The 21,007-nt window shown below is 42.0% G+C and overlaps 1 protein-coding gene across 1 annotated transcript in view; it reads left to right on the top strand.

The window, feature by feature from the left end:
- The window catches only part of LOC123349807 (butyrophilin subfamily 2 member A1-like), a 143,471-nt gene that overhangs the window by 21,206 nt on the left and 101,258 nt on the right, over window positions 1-21,007 (top strand). Inside the window, exons 10-20 of the mRNA XM_044987994.1 lie at window positions 2,177-2,197; window positions 2,836-2,856; window positions 4,954-4,974; window positions 5,616-5,636; window positions 7,917-7,937; window positions 8,257-8,277; window positions 8,925-8,945; window positions 10,840-10,860; window positions 11,334-11,354; window positions 11,993-12,013; window positions 15,347-15,367. Of these exons, the coding sequence (XP_044843929.1) occupies window positions 2,177-2,197; window positions 2,836-2,856; window positions 4,954-4,974; window positions 5,616-5,636; window positions 7,917-7,937; window positions 8,257-8,277; window positions 8,925-8,945; window positions 10,840-10,860; window positions 11,334-11,354; window positions 11,993-12,013; window positions 15,347-15,367 (231 nt within the window). The remainder of the gene's footprint in view (window positions 1-2,176; window positions 2,198-2,835; window positions 2,857-4,953; window positions 4,975-5,615; window positions 5,637-7,916; window positions 7,938-8,256; window positions 8,278-8,924; window positions 8,946-10,839; window positions 10,861-11,333; window positions 11,355-11,992; window positions 12,014-15,346; window positions 15,368-21,007) is intronic.

Genomic DNA, 21,007 nt, shown 5'->3' on the forward strand with positions numbered 1-21,007 from the left:
CCGCTGAAGGGATTCTATCATTGCATGCTCCGTGCATCCGGGAAGTGGAGTGTCTGTGTAGGTGACTCTGGCATCGTGGTATGTCATTGAGCTGAGACCTCAGCAGCACTTTGCAAGGAAAATCGGAAGGGTAGGGGTTCAAGGGCAGTTGGACATGTGAAAAAGAACATCCATGTGCTGGAACTGAACATATCCATTGAACGAAAAGCTCTGGATGAGGAGTGTGGCAGGAATGAGTTGCTAATGCTGTGCCTGACCTTGTCGTACCTGAGGCCATGTGGACACTCCACCCTGTGCCTCAGGGGTGGAGGGAGAAATGTCTTCCCCAAAGAGCTTCCCCCAAACTGGGAACCCACATCCTGTGCAGAACACCCAGTGCAGGCTCTTTGACAATCCCCTGGCAAAGGAAGTGCTGATCGTCACATGTGAATGTTTGCTAGAGCAGGAAATAGAACCCAGACATTCTGTCTTCTGGTCCATTGTATTCACTATGATAGCGAGGTGTTGGCAGAAACTTTCCATAGGAATTGTTAGGGGGCTTATTCTTTCACCCTTTCATTTCCCTGGTCCTTCTCACATGAACAGAGAGCAACAATACCCAAAATCCAAAGGTGCAAACAATTCAATGTTTATTGGGGTGAACTTCCAGCAAGCATGATTTCAGTTTCCTTCCTCGGTGTCCTCCTTCCCAGCTCTGACACCACAGAGACTTGCCTGTGTCCCTGTTTCTGTTCCCATCCCCTGTTCCCATTTCCCCCTTTAGCAAAACCATGATCCCAATTCCCCCACCCCCAGTCCCTGTTCCCATTCCCCCCACTCCCCACTTCCTGATTGACTGCAGACTATATAGTAAAAGTTGAGTTCTGCTTAGCTATACCTTAACTAATCGTTTCACTGAAATTTAACTAACCAATCGTAACATAATGTAACATGGTTATTTAACCAATTATATTCCACCACCTTAATAGGTTTATACCCAACAAAATTAATTATCCAGCAGACAGAAACAATTACAGAACCAGACAGAGGCCATGCAAATATACATACAAAACAATACAGAAGCGAGAATTTCACATCCCAGCTATTGATAGGTGAGCTCTTGCCAGACAGGATCCTTTTACATCTTCTAGGCTCTTTCCTTTCTCTGGAGGTGACAGGAATATCAGGACAGGATTGTATTCCTAACAGCCCAATAGCACCTTATTTCAATGTGACTAATTTGGAATGTGAGGATGTGACCATACACTTCCCAGTTTATGGCTGCCTCTGCTGCTTAGCCAAAGGCCTTACTTAACATAAGAACAGAGCCTCAGACTGTCACAGTACAAGAAGCCCCTTACACAGACAGACACTGATTTTGATTCTTTCTTTTATATCTCTATAACTAGCTAAGTGATAAGAATACATGTAAATTCTTAAAGTATAGGCCTTTGCAGACATGCCTGAATATCTATATCCTAACAGGAATGTGTCTATTTTGGTGAGGGGTGGGGGGGTGGGACTTCTTGGATGAAAAAAAGAACAAGAAAGACACAAAAGGAGAAGGAGTGGAGTCTTGGGGGAGGGGGTATAGTAGTGACAGGACCCGGGGCAGAGCGGTGGTCAAGCCTGATACTTGACACTGAAGAAGGACGTTGTCAAACTGGAGTGGGTTCATAGAAGAGCACTAGAATGATGAAAGGATTAGATAACGTGTTATAGTGATAGACTCAAAGAGCTCAAATCAAGATAATATGTTTTTTGCAAAGGATCTGCTCTAATGCAAACATTAATTGTTTGGGAGAAGTTCTCTGGCCCATGTTATAGAGGCCTTGGACTGTATGATGTTCAGTGTGTCTCTTGCTCCCTCACAGCTATTCTCTAGTGAACACAGCTCTTGATATTTTTCACTAGGAGGGTGGTGAAGCTCTGGAATCAGTTACCTAGGGAGGTGGCGGAATCTCCATACTTAGAGGTATTTAAGACCCAGCTTGAGAAAGCCCTGGCAGAAATAATCTACTTGGTGTTGGTCCTGTTCTGAGCAGGGGTTTTGGCCTAGATGACCCCTGAGGTCTCTTCCAACCCTAATCTTCCATGATTCTATGATTCTATGAACTATTAGTTACCTTTGTTCTTGGCCATATTATTAGAAAAGGTGATATTATTATCTTTAAATATATGTTATTTTCTTTTTTAGGAGTCTTGAAAAAGAGAATAAGTAAGTCTGTGTCCTTTTTCTTTTCTGTGCTCTACTGCTGTGTAGGAATCTTGTAGAATGAAAAGAAAAATGATTGAGTTATTAGACCTCACCCTACTTTCCTGTTTTTGATTGGGCAGAATACTTGGCTAATTTTGTCAATAACAAAATTCTGGTTCTGAGCAGTGCTGCTCATACATTGTTGAAATTTAAATAGACTTACCCACTCCTGGTTTGTATTCTCCAAGAACCATAACACTCTTGCAGAGACACAGTATGAAAGGCAATGTATACATAGAAAGGACTCTGCATTGAAACAGCAACTGGAATGCAGCTCATGATGTCAATGGTGTTACTGTTCCTTTCATAGCAAAACCCATATTAACAGAGAAACATAGTGTATCATATTCACATTTTGCTAATTAGTTATGGGCATGAAGCTATTTCTTAAATTGATTAAAGCAAGAATATAATCTCCTCTATCTATTACTTAGCGGGATGGCACTGGGGGTAGCCCCTGGATTGAATAGCTAACTCACTACCCATAACCAATATTTATGCTAATAAACAAAGAAAGGATCTCATTCACCCTCTTTAATTCACAGGTCAATGGACATAAACTGAACTTTTTTCTTCTCCTCCCCATTTTTCTTTCACAGAGGAATCCCAGGAGAAAATGGGTGAGTTTGCCTACTTTACTCAATTCTTACAGTCCATTGACCAAACTTTGTGTGTCCTATATTGGGTCTAACAACTTCAGCTGCAGTAGAGACGCTATCATTGCACGTCCCGTGCATCTGGGAAGTGGAGGGTCTGTGTAGGTGACTCTGGCATCGTGGTAAGGCATCGAGCTGAGACCACACCAGCGCTTTGCAAAGAAAGTCAGAGGGGCAGGAGTTCAAGGGCAGTCAGTCATGTGAGAAAAAACATCCACGCGCTAGAGGAACTGAACATATCCACTGAATGAAAAAGCTCTGGATGAGGAGTGTGGCAGCACCGTGTTACCAGTGCTGTGCCAGACCTTGTAGTAACTGAGGCCATGCAGACACTCCACCCTGTGCCTCGGGGTGGAGGGAGAAATGTCTTTCCGAAAGAGCTTCCCCCACACTGGGAACCCACTTCCTGTGCAGAGCACCCAGTGCAGGCTCTTTGACAATCCCCCTGCAAAGGAAGTGCTGATAGTCACACAGGAAACTTTTGCTAGAGTGGGAAATAGAACTTAGAAATTCTGTCTTCCGGTCTGCTGTATTCAGTATGAGAGCAAGATGTTGGCATTGGAATGTGTCTATTTCAGGTGAAAAAAATTTTTTTGGATGAAAAGAAGAGCAAGAAAGAAGCAAAAGCATCTCAGTGGAGTCAAAAGTTCCTATTTCCTCCATATTAAAAAGAAACATTCCAATTTTTCACTTCAAAATGAAGGAGACATTTTTAAGGTTTGATTCAGTTACCCAATCATGTAGGGGCAGAGTAGGCACAGGCAAGAATTTTTGATTTGCTCTGGGGTGCTTGACCACCTCTCTGCCCCAGGCCCTGCCCCTACTATACCCCTTCCCTCAAGGCCCCACCCCTCCCCCACCTCTTCCCACTCCCATTCTGCCTCTTAATGCCCTATTCCACACACACCCCCAAATATGCCCCACCCTCGTTCCACCTTTACCTTCCCCGGCTCCTCCCCAAAGTGCCTTCTGCCCTCTGCAGAAGAGCTGATCAGTGGTGGGCAGGAGGCGCTGCAGAGCTGATTGGTGGGGCCTACTGGTGAGTGCAATTTCTGTCTCAGCAAAGTTGTATCCCATTCACTGGAGATCACACAAGCCCTTCAGTAGGAAAGTGTTCGCTGTGCCCCAGGCCAGAGGGCATGGGGATGATCTTAATGAAGACTATAGGGATTATATTAGCTCTGTATTTGGATCTATTGCTGGAATATGGTGTGTAGTTCTGGTGTCCCTCACTGAAGAAAGAAGTTGTCAAACTGGAGAGGGTTCAGAGAAGAGCACCAGAATGATGAAAGAATTAGATAACATGTGTTATAGTGATAGACTCAAAGAGCTCAATCTATTTAGCTTACCAAAGAAAAGGAGTGACTTGATTGCACTCTATATGTATCTACATAGAGAACAAATGTGTGATAATGGGCTCTTTAGATTGGAGAGAATGGTCTAGCAAAATCCAATGGTTGGAAACTTAAACTAGGAAAGTCAAACTAGAAATAAGGTGTAAATTTTTAAGAGTGAGGGTGATTAGCCATTGTAACAATTAAGCAGTGCTTGTAAGGGTGCATACTCCATCAGTGGAAATTTTTCACATCAAGATTGTATGTTTTTTTGTAAAGGATCTGCTCTAATCCAAACATGAATTGTTTGGGGGACATTCTCTGGCCCACGTAATAGATGATGAGAGTGCTTCCTTCCAGCTTTAGATAGTATGACGTTCATTGTATCACTTGCTCCCTCACAGCTATTCTCCAAGAAACACAGCTTTTGATATTTTTCACTAGGAGGGTGGTGAAGCACTGGTATGGTTACCTAGTAAGTTGGTGGAATCTCCATCCTTAGAGGTATTTAAGGCCTGGCTTGAGAAAGCCCTGGCTGAGATAATTTAGTTGGTGCTGGTCCTGTTCTGAGCAGGGGTTTGGACTAGATGACCCCTGATGTCTCTCCCAACCCTAATCTTCCATGATTTTATGATTCTGTGAACTATTAGATATCTTTGTTCTTGGTCATATTATTACAAACGGTGCTATCATTATCTTTAAATATATTTCTTTCTTTCTTTTTTAGGAGACTTGGAAAAGAGAAAAAGTAAGTCTGTGGCCTTTTTCTTCTCTGTGCTCTACTGCTGTGTAGGAGTTTTGTAGAATGAATAGAAAAAATGATTGAGTTATTAGATCTCAACCCACTTTCCTGTTTTTGATAGAGCAGATCTAATTTTGTCAATAATGTATGTGAGCACTTGCTGGTTTTGAGCAGTGCTGCTCATACATTGTTGAAATTTAAATAGACTCACCCACTCCTGGTTTTTATTCTCCAGGATCCATAACACTCTTGCAGAGACACAGTATGAAAGGCAATGTACATATTGAAAGGACTCTGCATTGAAACAGCAACAGGAATGCAACTCATTATGTTAATGGTGTTACTTCTCCTTTCATAGCAAAACCCATATTAGCAGTGGAGCTTAGTGTGTCATATTCAGCTTTTGCTAACCAGTTATGGCTATGAAGCTTCTTCTTAAATTCGTTAAAGCAAGAATATAATCTTCTCTATCTACTTTGTAGTGGGACAGGAATGAGGCTAGCCCATGGATAGAATAGCTAGCCCACTATCTATAGCCAATATTTATGCTAATCAACAAAGAAAGGATCTCATTCACACTATTCAATTCATAAGTCAGTGGATATGCACTGAACTGTTTTCTTCTCCTCCCCATTTTTCATTTGCAGACGAACTCGAGGAGGAAATGGGTGAGTTTGCCTATTTTACTCAATACTTACAGTCCACTGACCAAACTTTGTGTGCTTTGTATGGGTTCCAACAATTTCAACTGCTGAAGGGATGCTATCATTGCATGCTCCGGCATCTGGGAAGTGGAGTGTCTCTGTAGGTGACTCTGTCATCGAGCTGAGACCTCAGCAGCACTTCGCAAGGAAAGTCAAAGGGCAGTCGGACATGTGAGAAAAATCATCCATGTGCTACAGGAACTGAACATATCCATTGAATGAAAAAGCTCTGGATGAGGAGTGTGGCAGGACCGAGTAGCGTGTGCTGTGCCTGACCTTGTCATACCTGAAGCCATGCGGACACTCCACCCTGTGCCTCAGGGATGGAGGGAGAATTGTCTTCCACAAATTGCTTCCTCCAAAATGGGAACCCACATCCTGTGCAGAACACCCAGTGTAGATTCTTTGACAATCCCCTGCAAAGGAAGTGCTGATAGTCACATGTGAATGTTTGCTAGAGCAGCAAATAGAGCCCAGACATTCTGTCTTCTGGTCCATTGTATTCACTATGAGAGCAAGTGTTGGCAGATACTATCTATGGGAATGTGTCTATTTCAGGGTGGGGTGGCGAGGATGGAACTTTTTGGATGAAAAAGAGAACAAGAAAGGCACAAAAGTATCTCTGTAGAGTCTAAAGATCCTATATCCTATTTATTAAAATGGAACGTCATGATTTTTCATTTCAAAATGTCGAAGACATTATTAAGGTTCAATTTAGGTACTCAATCATGTGGGACAGTTTAGGCACAGGCGCCAACTTTTTCATTTCCTCGATAGTGCTTGACCACCACTCTGCCCCAGGCCCTGTCCCTACTCTACCCCTTCCCGCAAGACTCCACTCCTTCCCCGCGTCTTCCTGCTCCACTCCTCCTTTTCCTACCCCGTTCCACCCCATCTCCCAAGAACACCCCGCCCTCATCCCACCTCTTCCTGTCCATGCTTTTCCCCCTGTGTGCCTCCTGCTAACTGCAGAACAGCTGATCAGTGGCAGGCAGGATGAGCTGCGGTTGAGGGGGAGGAGCTGATTGGTGGAGCCAGCCGCTGGTGCAATTTCTGTTTCACTAAGTTGTTTCCCTTTCACTGGAGCAGACACAAGCCCTGCAGTAGGAAAGTGTTTGCTGGTCCCCAGGGCAGATGGCATGGGCTTGATCTTAATGAGGACTATAGAGGTTATATTAGTTCTTTATTTGGCTCTGTTGCTGGAATAGTGTGTGCAGTTCTGGTGTCCCCCACTCAATAAAGCAACAAAGAGTCCTGTGGCACTTTGTAGACTAACATACATATTGGAGCATAAGCTTTCATGGGCCATGCGTCTGACGGGGTGTGTATTCACCCACGAAAACTTATGCTCCAATACGTCTGTTAGTCTATAAGCTGCTATGGGACTCGTTGCTTTTTAAAGATCCAGACTAACATGGCTACCCTTCTGATACTTGACACTGAAGAAAGAAGTTGTCAAACTGGAGGGGGGTTCAGAAAAAGAGCACAAGAACGATTAAAGGATTAGATAATGTGTTATAGTGATAGACTCAAAGATCTCATTCTATTTAGCTTACCAAAGAGAAGGGGTGACTTGATTGCACTCTATATTTATGTACATAGAGAAGAAATATTTGATAATGGGCTCTTTAGTCTAGCAGAGAAAGGTCTAGCAAAATCCAATGGATGCAAATTGAAATTAGGGAAGTAAGTCTAGAAATAAGGCATACATTTTTAAGAGTGAGGGTGATTAAATATTGTCACAGTTTCCATGGGTTCTGGTGGATCTTTCATCACTGGAAATTTTTCAAATCAAGATTGTATGTTTTTTGCAAAGGATCTGGTCTAATGCAAACATGAATTGTTTGGGGGAAGTTCTCTGGCCCATGTTATAGAGGCCTCGGACAGTATTATGTTCAGTGTGTCTCTTGCTCCCTCACAGCTATTCTCTAGTGAACACAGCTCTTGATATTTTTAACTAGGAGGGTGGTGAAGCACTGGAATCGGTTACCTGGGGAGGTGGCGGAATCTCCATCCTTAGATTATTTAAGACCCAGCTTGAGAAAGCCCTGGCAGAAATAATGTACTTGGTGCTGGTCCTGTTCTGAGCAGGTGTTTGGACTAGATGACCCCTGAGGTCTCTTCCAACCCTAATCTTCCATGATTCTATGATTCTATGAACTATTATTTACCTTTGTTCTTGGCCATATTATTACAAAAGATGATATTGTTATCTTTAAATATATGGTTTTTTTTCTTTTTTAGGAGTCTTCAAAAAGAGAATAAGTAAGTCTGTATCCTTTCTCTTTTCTGTGCTCTACTGCTGGATAGGAATCTTGTAGAATGATAAGAAAAATGATTGAGTTATTAGATTTCAACCCACTTTCCTCTTTTTCATAGAGCAGATTACTCGGCTAATTTTGTCAATAACATATATGAGCACTTGCTGGTTCTGAGCAGTGCTGCTCATACAGTGTTGAAATTTAAATAGACTCACCCACTCCTGGTTTGTATTCTCCAAGAACCATAACACTTTGTTCTTGGCCATATTATTACAAAAGATGATATTGTTATCTTTAAATATATGTTTTTTTTTCTTTTTTAGGAGATGTCAAAAAGAGAATAAGTAAGTCTGTGTCCTTTTTCTTTTCTGTGCTCTACTGCTGGATAGGAATCGTGTAGAATGAAAAGAATAATGATTGAATTATTAGGCCTCAACCCACTTTCCTGTTTTTGATAGAATAGAATACTTGGCTAATTTTGTCAATAACATATATGAGAACTTGCTGGTTCTGAACAATGCTACTCATACGTTGTTGAAACTTAAATAGACTCACCCACTCCTGGTTTGTATTCTCCAGGATCCATAACACTCTTGCAGAGACACAGTATGAAAGGCAATGTACACATTGAAAGGACTCTGCATTGAAACAGCAACTGGAATGCAGCACATGATGTAAATGATGTTACTGCTCCTCTCATAGCAAAACCCATATTAACAGAGGAACGTAGTGTGTGATATTCAACTTTTGCTAATTAGTTGTGGCCATGAAGCTGTTTCTTAAATTGATTAAAGCAAGGATATAATCTCCTCTATCTACTACTTAGCGGGATAGCAATGGGGCTAGCCCCTGGACTGAATAGCAAGCTCACTACCCATGGCCAATATTTATGCTAATCAACAAAGGAAGGATCTCATTTACTCCCTTCAATTCATAAGTCAACGGAAATAGATTAAACTGTTTTCTTCTCCTCCCCATTCATCTTTCACAGAGGAATCCCAGGAGAAAATGGGTGAGTTTGCCTACTTTACTCAATTCTTACAGTCCACTGACCAAACTTTGTGTTTCCTGTATTGGGTCCAACAATTTCAGCTGCAGTAAGGACACTATCATTGCACGCTCCGTGCATCTGGGAAGTGGAGGGTCTGTGTAGGTGACTCTGGCATTGTGGTAAGGCATCGAGCTGACACCACACCAGCACTTTGCAAAGAAAGTCAGAGGAGTAGAGGTTCCAGGGCAGTCAGGCATGTGAGAAAAAACATCCATGCACTACAGGACTTGATCATATCCATTGAATGACAAAGCTCTGGATGGGGACTGTGGCAGGGCTGAGTTGCTAGTGCTGTGCCTGACCTTGTAGTAACTGAGACAATGCTGATGCTCCACCCTGTGCCTCAGGGATGGAGGGAGAATTGTCCTCCCCGAAGAGCTTCCCCCACACTGGCAACCCACATCCTGTGCAGAGCACCCAGTGCAGGCTCTTTGACAATCCCCCTGCAAAGGAAGTGCTGATAGTCACATAGGAACCTTTTGCTAGAGTAGGAAATAGAACCTAGAAATTCTGTCTTCCGGTCTGATGTATTCACTATGAGAGCAAGGTGTTGGCATTGGAATGTGTCTATTTCAGGTGATAAAAAACTTTTTGGATGAAAAGAAGAGCAAGAAAGAACCAAAAGCATCTCAGTAGAGTCAAAAGTTCCTATTTCCTCCATATTAAAAAGAAATATTCCGATTTTTCACTTCAAAATGAAGGTGACATTTTTAAGGTTTGATTCAGTTACCCAATTATGTGGGGGAAACGTAGGCTCAGGCACCAACTTTTTATGTTTCTCAGGGGTGCTTGACCGCCTCTCTGCCCCAGGCCCTGCCCCTACTATACCGCTTCCCTCAAGGCCCCACCCCTCCCCCACCTCTTCCCGCCCCCATTCTGCCTCTTAATGCCCTATTCCACCCCCTCTCCCAAGAGCACCCCACCCTCGTTACACCTCTTCCTTCCCCAGCTCCTCCCCCAAAGCGCGTCTTGCCCTCTGCACAAGAGCTGATCAGTGGTGGGCAGGAGGCACTGTGGAGCTGATTGGTGGGGCCTACTGGTGAGTGCAATTTCTGTCTTAGCAGAGCTGTATCCCATTCACTGGAGATCACACAAGCCCTTCAGTAGGAAAGTGTTCGCTGGGCCCCAGGCCAGAGGGCATATGGATGGTCTTAATGAAAACTACAGAGATTATATTAGCTCTGTATTTGGCTTCTATTGCTGGAATACGGTGTGCATTTCTGGTGTCCCCCACTGAAGAAAGAAGTTGTCAAACTGGAGAGGGTTCAGAGAAGAGCACCAGAATGATTAAAGGATCAGATAACATGTGTTATAGTGATAGACTCAAAGAGTTCAATCTATTTAGCTCACCAAAGAAAAGGGATGACTTGATTGCACTCTATATGTATCTACATAGAGAACAAATATGTGATAATGGGCTCCTTAGACTAGCAGAGAATGGTCTAGCAAAATCCAATGGCTGGAAACTGAAACTAGGAAATTCAGACTAGAAATAAGGTGTAAATTTTTAAGAGTGAGGGCTATTAGCCATTGTAACACTTTACCAGGGCTTGTAAGGGTGGATACTCCATCACTGGAAATTTTTCAAATCAAGATTGTATGTTTTTTTGTAAAGAATCTGCTCTAATGCAAACACAAATTGTTTGGGGGAAGTTCTCTGGCCCATGTATTAGATGATGAGAGTGCTTCCTTCCGACCTTAGACAGTATGATGTTCATTGTGTCACTTGCTCCCTCACAGCTATTCTCCAATAAATACAGCTTTTGATATTTTAACTAATAGTTACCTTTGTTCTTGGCCATATTATTACAAAAGGTGCTATTGTTATCTTTTAATGTATTCTTTTCTTTTTTAGGAGGCTTGGAAAAGAGAATTAGTAAGTCTGTGTCCTTATTCTTCCGTGTGCCCTTGCTTTTGAAATCAAGGTTGTATATTCTTTGTAAAGGATCTGCTCTAATGCAAACATTAATTGTTTGGGGGAAGTTCTCTGGCTCATGTTATAGAGGCCTTAAACAGTATGATGTTCATTGCATCACTTGCTCCCTCACAGCTATTCTCTAATAAACACAGCTTTTGCGGGTGGTGAAGCACTGGTATGGTAACGTAGGAAGGTGGTGGAATCTCCATCCTTAAAGATATTTAAGGTTTGGCTTGAGAAAGCACTGTCTGGGATCATTTAGTTGGTTCTGGTCCTGTTCTGAGCAGGGGTTTGGACTAGATGACCCCTGAGGTCTCTTCCAACCCTAATCTTCCATGACTCTGATTCTATTAGTTACCTTTGTTCTTGGCCATATTATCACAAAAGGTGCTATTGTTATCTTTCATTATATTTCTTTCTTTCTTTTTTAGGAGACTTGGAAAACAGAATAAGTAAGTCTGTGGCCTTTTTCTTTTCTGTGCTCTACTGCTGTGTAGGAGTTTTGTAGAATGAATAGAAAAAATGATTGAGTTATTAGATCTCAACCCACTTTCCTGTTTTTGATAGAGCAGATCTAATTTTGTCAATAACGTATGTGAGCACTTGCTGGTTCTGAGCAGTGCTGCTCATACATTGTTGAAATTTAAATAGACTCACCCACTCCTGGTTTGTATTCTCCAAGAACCATAACACTCTTGCAGAGACACAGTATGAAAGGCAATGTACATATTGAAAGGACTCTGCGTTGAAATAGCAACAGGAATGCAGCTCATGATGTAAATGGTGTTACTGCTCCTTTCATAGCGGAACCCATATTAGCAGTGGAGTGGAGTGTGTCATTCTACTTTTGCTAATTAGTTGTAGCCATGAAGCTGTTTCTTAAATTGATTAAAGCAAGAATACAATCTTCTCTATCTACTATGTAGCAGGATAGGAATGGGGCTACCCCACATTTTGAAGAGCTAGCTCACTATTCAAGTCCAATATTTATGCTAATCAACAAAGAAAGGATCTCATTCACCTTCTTCAATTTATAAGTCAATGAACATATACTGAAAGTTTTAGTCTCCTCACTATTTTTCTTTTGCAGATGAACTCCAGAAGCAGATAGGTGAGTTTGCCTTCATTATTTAATTCTTACGGTCGACTGACTTTTTGTGCCCTGTATTGGGTCCAACAGCTACACCTGCAGAAGGGATGCTATTCTTGCATGCCCCGTGCATCTGGGAAGTGGAGGGTCTATGTAGATTACCCTGGAATCATGGTATGTCATCTTGCTGAGACCTCACCAGCACTTTGCAAAGAAAGTCAGAGGGGTAGGGGTTCAAGGGCAGTTGGGCATGTGAGAAAAAAACATCCATGTGCCACAGGGACAGAACAAATCCATTGAATGAAAAAGCTCTGGATGGGGAGTGTGGCAGTATGGAGCTGCTAGTGATGTGCCTGACCTTGTAGTAGCTTAGGCCATGCTGATATTCCACCCTGTCTCTCAGGGATGGAGGGAGAAATGTCTTCCCCAAAGAGCTTCCCTGAAACTGGGAACCCGCATCCAGTGCAGAGCACCCCCTGTAGGCTCTTTAACAGTCCCTGTGCAATGGAAGTGCTGATAGTCAAGCAGGAATATTTGCTAGAGCAGGAAATAGAACGTAGCTATTCTGTCTTCCAGTCCGGTGTATTCAGTATGAGAGCAAGGTGTTGGCAGAAACTTTCCATGGGAATGTGTCTATTTCAGGCAGAAAAAAACATTTTGGATGAAAAAAAGAACAAGGAAGAAGCAAAACCATCTCAATAGAGTCAAAGTTTCTTTTTCCCCCACATGAAAGAGGAACATTCTGATTTTTTCACTTCAAAATGAAGGAGACATTGTTAAGGTTCGATTCAGTTACCCAATCATGTGGAGGCAGTGTAGGCACAGGCACCAATTTTCATTTCCTCTGGGGTGCTTGAGCACCTCTCTGCCCCATGCCCTTTCCTTACTCTATCCCTTCCCTCAAGGCCCCACCCCTACTCCACCAATTCCTGCCCTGTTCCATCCCCTCTTCCAAGAGAGCCCCACTCTCGTTCCGCCTTTTCCTTTCACAGCTTCTCCACCCCCCTGTGCTTCCTGCCCTCTGCAGAAGAGCTTATCAGTGGTGGACAGGAGGTGCTGGGGTGGAGGGGGAGGAGCCTATAGGCAGGGTTGCCAGTAAGTGCTGAGCACCCACTCTTTTTTTCATGGGTTCTCCACTCCTGGAACAGCAATGAAGTCAGCCCCATGGATGTTCTTGAGAGGAAAGAAATGTTTGTTATCCCAATTTTCAATAAAATAAGTGATATGTGAGCCTGTATCTCATTTTGTAAACAATGGCAGGATGGCAAGAATGAGTTTGCTTTGATTTCTGAGGTGATCACACAGAGTGGGATTTTACCCAGGAAATATATAGCAGCCATCTCTATATTTCACCCAGCAAATCATGGTAAGTCTTAAACATCTCTATGGGGTTTCATACAGTGCCCCGAGGGGGAACTCTTGATATTTAAAGGCCAGAGCATCCCCTTGGATGGGAAATTCCTGCTGGAAACTTCAGGGGCCTTTAATTGGATATCGTATCAATTTGAGGGGTTCTCCCCTCACACAGCAGAGTGCAGAGCATGCCGGAATAAACACAAATCCCAAATCCCTGACAGATACCTTGTCTCATGCTCAGAGGTCTTATGCCTTTCTGCCAGAAGAGTTTTCTGGATGCCTGTGTCCTTGGCAGCAGGGTGCTGAGGGTGCTGTCCCCCTACATGCCTGAGATCTCCAGTAAGAGCTATTAACCCCTTTATATACAATCCCACCTACTGTTTCCCAGAGTGATATCATTCAAGAATCCATTAATCATTCCTGTCCCATGACTGGGCCAGTCAGACACACATTGTCTGTGATCTGAACAGGTGCAATTTCTGTCTCAGCATGGCTGTACCCTTTTCCTTGAACCTCACAAAACCCCTTCAGTAGGAATGGGTTGGGTAGGCAGTGGGCCAGAGGGCATGGGGATGATCTTAAGTAGGACTCTGAAGGTTATATTAGCTCTGTCTTCGGCTCTGCTATTTGGAATACTATGTCCAGTTCTGGTGTTCCGAATTGAAGAAGGAAGTTGATAAATAGGAGAGGGTTCAGAGAAGAGCAAAGAAATGATTAAAAGATTAGAAAACATATTTTATAGTGATAGACTCCAGGAGCTCAATCTGTTTTGCTAAACAAAGAAAAGGCACCCCTTGATCACACACTATAATTAAATACATGAGAAACAAATATTTGATATCTATCTAAATTTTTACCCCCTATACTCTTCATTTTCCAATTGAATCAACCAACCCATCTTCCCTCATTATGCCCTTAACCAAATGGGTGCAAACAGGACTAAATACTATATACTCATCAGACATTCACTAGTGTTCTACCTTGACAGAACCAAGACTTATAAAGATGACTTAATGGTTGAACTAGTTAAACAGAAATTAAAGGTACAAAAAGTGTTATGTCTGCAAGCTGTAGAAACTTTTTAAAAACATCATAATACAGGCTCAAGTAAAATGTATACCCCAAATTTAAAAAAAAATCATATTAAGATGACCAAGAAAGTGCCACCAAGGCTAAACAACAAAGTAAAAGAAGCAGTTAGAGTCAAAAATGCCTATGTCTTGGGAACCGCCTTGAAAGAGGACTCATAAGACAGATTGGGGAAAGGAAGGATTCATCATCTTCTTCCTCAAAGACAGCCCTGAGATGTCCAGATAGTAACCAGGGATGTACTGGGACAGGAGTTTTCCTGTACCATACTGTTGACTCTGGATCCATCTGGGGATGACTGTGAATTCCAGCACCTACAGACACAGGTGTGGCAGCAATGGACTTGTTTTGTTTGTTATGCCAACCTCAGCACTACTTCAGGAGTCAGCTGGATTATCAATACCATCTGCTATTCCAGGCCCTTCAACTTCTTCAGCATTGGGGCCAACATGGATTCCATCAACATCCTTGGTACTGGTGATGAAACAGAGAATATCTTCAGCACAGGGATAGGAAGAGGACAGTGTTGTCCCCACCCAAAAAATGGGGCACCCATATCCTCTGATGAGCATACGAGATTCCTCTCTCTTTATGTGGAAGAAGGGCTCTGCCAACTCTGTAGAGCTGCAGTCCCTTATCTGGATCTCAAAGCCCCATTAACTCTTCACTTTTCCCCATTCCACATAAATATCTGTGAGATTAATCATCCAAACCATAAACCATCATCACAGTAAATTCTTCCAGCTCTCTGGCTATCAATTTCTCTAGCTCTTTTTAAATTTAAGTCATCATGGATTTTGAACAATTTAATTCATTTACTGGGTAATCTTTGATGCATGGTACCAGGGAAAACACTGAACAAGAGTTTTAAAATCCATAATAATTGTTGTTGTTGTTGTTTTTTTCCAGATGAAATGAAGAAGGAATTAGGTGAGTAAAGACCTATGTACACCCTTGCTGGTGTCCCCACTCCCACTGCTTCGATATTTGGAGAGAGGGGCAATTTCTCCTGTCTCTCTTCCATCTCCCTGGCTGCTCCTGATGGAGAGGATCCTGACAGTCAGTGGTTTCCCCAGGAATTGAAATTGGGGGGGGGGGGGTTCGAATTTACGGGGAGGGTGTCAGGACCGATGAGATATATAAAAGAGATATGAATAAAGTAAATGTTTTGTTAGGATAATGCAAATTTAACATAAGGATAATGCAAGTTACACCAAAACATAAGAACATAAGAAAGGCCGTACCGGGTCAGACCAAAGGTCCATCTAGCTCAGTATCTGTCTACCGACAGTGGCCAATGCCAGGTGCCCCAGAGGGAGTGAACCTAACAGGCAATGATCAAGTGATCTCTCTCCTGCCATCCATCTCCATCCTCTGACGAACAGAGGCTAGGGACACCATTCTTACCCATCCTGGCTAATAGCCATTTATGAATTTATCCAGTCCCCTTTTAAACATTGTTATAGTCCTAGCCTTCACAACCTCCTCAGGTAAGGAGTTCCACAAGTTGACTGTGCGCTGCGTGAAGAAGAACTTCCTTTTATTTGTTTTAAACCTGCTGCCTATTAATTTCATTTGGTGAACCCTAGTTCTTGTATTATGGGAATAAGTAAATAACTTTTCCTTATCCACTTTCTCAACATCACTCATGATTTTATATACCTCTATCATGTCCCCCCTTAGTCTTCTCTTTTCCAAGCTGAAGAGTCCTAGCCTCTTTAATCTTTCCTCATATGGGACCCTCTCTAAACCCCTAATCATTTTAGTTGCCCTTTTCTGTACCTTTTCTAGTGCTAGAATATCTTTTTTGAGGTGAGGAGACCACATCTGTACACAGTATTCGAGATGTGGGCGTACCATGGATTTATATAAGGGCAATAATATATTCTCAGTCTTGTTCTCTATCCCCTTTTTAATGATTCCTAACATCCTGTTTGCTTTTTTGACCGCCTCTGCACACTTCGTGGACATCTTTAGAGAACTATCCACGATGACGCCAAGATCTTTTTCCTGACTCGTTGTAGCTAAATTAGCCCCCATCATGTTGTATGTATAGTTGGGGTTATTTTTTCCAATGTGCATTACTTTACATTTATCCACATTAAATTTCATTTGCCATTTTGTTGCCCAATCACTTAGTTTTGTGAGATCTTTTTGAAGTTCTTCACAATCTGCTTTGGTCTTAACTATCTTGAGTAGTTTAGTATCATCTGCAAACTTTGCCACCTCACTGTTTACCCCTTTCTCCAGATCATTTATGAATAAATTGAATAGGATTGGTCCTAGGACTGACCCTTGGGGAACACCACTAGTTACCCCTCTCCATTCTGAGAATTTACCATTAATTCCTACCCTTTGTTCCCTGTCCTTTAACCAGTTCTCGATCCATGACCTTCCCTTTTATCCCATGACAGCTTAATTTACGTAAGAGCCTTTGGTGAGGGACCTTGTCAAAGGCTTTCTGGAAATCTAAGTACACTATGTCCACTGGATCCCCCTTGTCCACATGTTTGTTGACCCCTTCAAAGAACTCTAATAGATTAGTAAGACACGATTTCCCTTTACAGAAACCATGTTGACTATTGCTCAACAGTTTATGTTTTTCTATGTGTCTGACAATTTTATTCTTTACTATTGTTTCAACTAATTTGCCCGGTACCGACGTTAGACTTACCGGTCTGTAATTGCCAGGATCACCCCTAGAGCCCTTTTTAAATATTGGCGTTACATTAGCTATTTCCAGTCATCGGGTACCGAAGCCGATTTAAAGGACAGGTTACAAACCTTAGTTAATAGTTCCGCAACTTCACATTTGAGTTCTTTCAGAACTCTTGGGTGAATGCCATCTGGTCCCAGTGACTTGTTAATGTTGAGTTTATCGATTAATTCCAAAACCTCCTCTAGTGACACTTCAATCTGTGACAGTTCCTCAGATTTGTCACCTACAAAAGCCAGCTCAGGTTTTTGAATCTCCTTAACATCCTCAGCCGTGAAGACTGAAGCAAAGAATCCATTTAGTTTCGCCGCAATGACTTTATCATCTTTAAGCGCTCCTTTTGTATTTTGATCATCAAGGGACCCCACTGGTTGTTTAGCAGGCTTCCTGCTTCTGATGTACTTAAAAAACATTTTGTTATTACCTTTGGAGTTTTTGGCTAGCCGTTCTTCAAACTCCTCTTTGGCTTTTCTTATTATACTCTTGCACTTAAGTTGGCAGTGTTTGTGCTCCTTTCTATTTGCCTCACTAGGATTTGACTTCCACTTTTTAAAGGAAGTCTTTTTATCTCTCACTACTTCTTTTACATGGTTGTTAAGCCACGGTGGCTCTTTTTTAGTTCTTTTACTGTTTTTCTTAATTTGGGGTATACATTGAAGTTGGGCCTCTATTATGGTGTCTTTAAAAAGGGCCCATGCAACTTGCAGGGATTTCACTTTAGTCACTGTACCTTTTAACTTTTGTCTAACTAACCCCCTCATTTTTGTATAGTTCCCCCTTTTGAAATTAAATGCCACAGTGTTGGGCAGTTGAGGTGTTCTTCCCACCACAGGGATGTTGAATGCTATTGTATTATGGTCACTATTTCCAAGCGGTCCTGCTATAGGTACCTCTTGGACCAGCTCCTGCGCTCCACTCAGGATTACATATAACATATAACAGGTCTAGATTTCTAAAAACATATAATGTTTTTTTTAAATGTATTTAATTTAAATTGACTTTTGAAAAGTAAGCCATCATGGGATAAGAGGGAAGTCCTCTCATGGATCAGTAACTGGTTAAAAGATGGGAAACAAAGGGTAGGAATAAATTATCAGTTTTCAGAATGGAGAGAGATAAATAGTGGTATCCCTGAGGGGTCGGTATTGGGACCATTACTGTTCAACGAACTCATAAATGATCTGGAAAAATGGGTAAACAGTGAGGTGGCAAAATTTGCAGATCGTATTCAAGATAGTTAAGTCCTAGGCAGACTGCGAAGTATTACAAAGGGATCTCACAAAACTGGGTGACTGGGCAACAAAAATGGCAGATGAAATTCAATGTTGATAAGTACAAAGTAATGCACATTGGAAAACAATCTCAACTATACATACAAAATGAAGGAGTCTGAATTAGCTGTTGACACTCAAGAAAGAGATCTTGGAGTCATTGTGGATATTTCTCTGAAAACATCCACTCAAAGTGCAGCGGCAGCCAATGATTCCCAACATTCTGTTTGCTTTTTTAAAAAGAACAGGAGTACTTGTGGCACCTTAGAGACTAACAAATTTATTTGAGCATAAGCTCTTGTGGTCTCCAGCCCACTTCATCGGATGTAGCCCACGAAAGTTTATGCTCAAATAAATTTGTTAGTCTGCATGGTGCTACAAGAACTCCTACTCTTTTTGCGGATACAGACTAACACGACTGCTACTCTGAAACCTTTGTTTTTTCTTAAGAAAGGGCTAGATAATAAGACAGAAAATATCATATTGCCCCTATATAAATCCATGATATGTGTACACTTTGAATACTGTGTGCAGATCTGGTCACCCCATCCCAAAAAAGATATATTGGAAATGGAAAAGGTACAGAGATCGGCAACTAAAATGATTAGGGGTATGAAACAGCAGGAGAAATTGAAATGATGGAATTTTCAGCTTAGAAAAGAGACTAAGGGGGATATGATAGAGGTCTATAAAATCTTGACTGGTGTGAAGAAAGTGAATAAGGAAATGTTATTTAATCCTTCACATAACCCAAGAACTAGCAGTCACCCAATGAAATTAATAGGCAGCAGGTTTTAAAGAAACAAAAGGAAGTACTTCTTCACTCAACATAAAGTCAACCCGTGGAACTCTTTTCTAAGGGATGCTGTGAAGACCAAAACTATAACAGGATTAAAAAAAGAACTAGATAAATTCCTGGAGAATAGGTCCATCAGTGGCTATTAGCCAGAATGGGGAGGGATGCAACACCATGCTCTGAGTGTCCCTAGCCTGTTTGTTAGAAGCTGGGAATGGACAACAGGGGATGGATCACTTGATGATTCCCTGTTCTGTTCATTCCCTCTGAAGCACCTGGCTTTGACCACTGTTGGAATACAGGATACTGGGCTATATGGACCATTGGTCTGACCCAGTATGACCATTCTTATGTAAAAATTAATTACAATAATAAAAATGTTTAGTACAGAAACTCCTCAACATAATGACCTCTCAGGATAGCAGCAATGTGAGATAACAACTTTGGCAAATAATGCATTTTAAAAATCTTGGCCTACTAGGAAACATATTTATATAAGTTTCCGGAAAAGGTTCAGAAAAGAGCAACTAAAATGATTAGGGGTTTAGAGAGGGTCCCATACGAGGAAAGATTAAAGAGGCTAGGACTCTTCAGTTTGGAAAAGAGAAGACTAAGGGGGGATATGATAGAGGTATATAAAATCATGAGTGATGTTGAGAAAGTGGATAAGGAAAAGTTATTTACTTATTCCCATAATACAAGAACTAGAGGTCACCAAATGAAATTAATAGGCAGCAGGTTTAAAACAAATAAAAGGAAGTTCTTCTTCACGCAGCGCACAGTCAACTTGTGGAACTCCTTACCTGAGGAGGTTGTGAAGGCTAGGACTATAACAATGTTTAAAAGGGGACTGGATAAATTCATGGAGGCTAAGTCCATAAATGGCTATTAGCCAGGATGGGTAAGAATGGTGTCCCTAGCCTCTGTTCGTCAGAGGATGGAGATGGATGGCAGGAGAGAGATCACTTGATCATTGCCTGTTAGGTTCACTCCCTCTGGGGCACCTGGCATTGGCCACTGTCGGTAGACAGATACTGGGCTAGATGGACCTTTGGTCTGACCCGGTACGGCCGTTCTTATGTTCTTATGTTCCATTCCCAGTCACAAATCTAGCATTCTGGAGCAATGTCACTAAAATATAGTCCAACAAACAAATGTTTATTTAATGTGCCCCTTATTTAAGGCATCAGAGATGTTGTCACATGAGTACACCTCCCAGGTGGGGGGCAAGAAGGCACCTTGCTCATTCCTGCAGCTGCTCACTGTTCACTCAGGCCATTGTTGTGTATCTGGTTGTCATGGTTTTTGTTCCTATGGCAACTGAGTTAGATTATTAGGGGATAGCCCAGCCGGTTTCGGACGGTTGGGTGAGCTCTGTGTCTGTAAATAAAATGGTAGTTTTGTTAGCTGTCTGCTGTCTGGCCTCAAGTGATTTCTTCCTAAACCGGCTGCCCCCAAGGATATAACAAGTGGCGACAATGGATGGGATCCTGGTGCTGCTCCAGTAACAGAAGGAAGTAGAAGTCAAGTTAAAGAACAAACAAACAAACAAACAACGTGCTTGTTTGCACTGACTGTGAAAGTGAAACTAAAAATCATAGCTACTCTGACCAGGCCACTGGAACCTTTTGATGAGAACATAGAGCAGTAGCATGTGTATACTGAGTGTTTTGAGCTTTTTGGTATTGCAAATGACATTACAGAAATAAAGAAGGTGCCAATATTCTTAAGTGTTGTAGGGGCTAAAACCTACTCCCTGCTACGCAGCTTACTACACCCTGTTAAGC

Source organism: Mauremys mutica, chromosome 15 (assembly GCF_020497125.1).
Source record: "Mauremys mutica isolate MM-2020 ecotype Southern chromosome 15, ASM2049712v1, whole genome shotgun sequence".
NCBI lineage: Eukaryota > Metazoa > Chordata > Testudines > Geoemydidae > Mauremys > Mauremys mutica.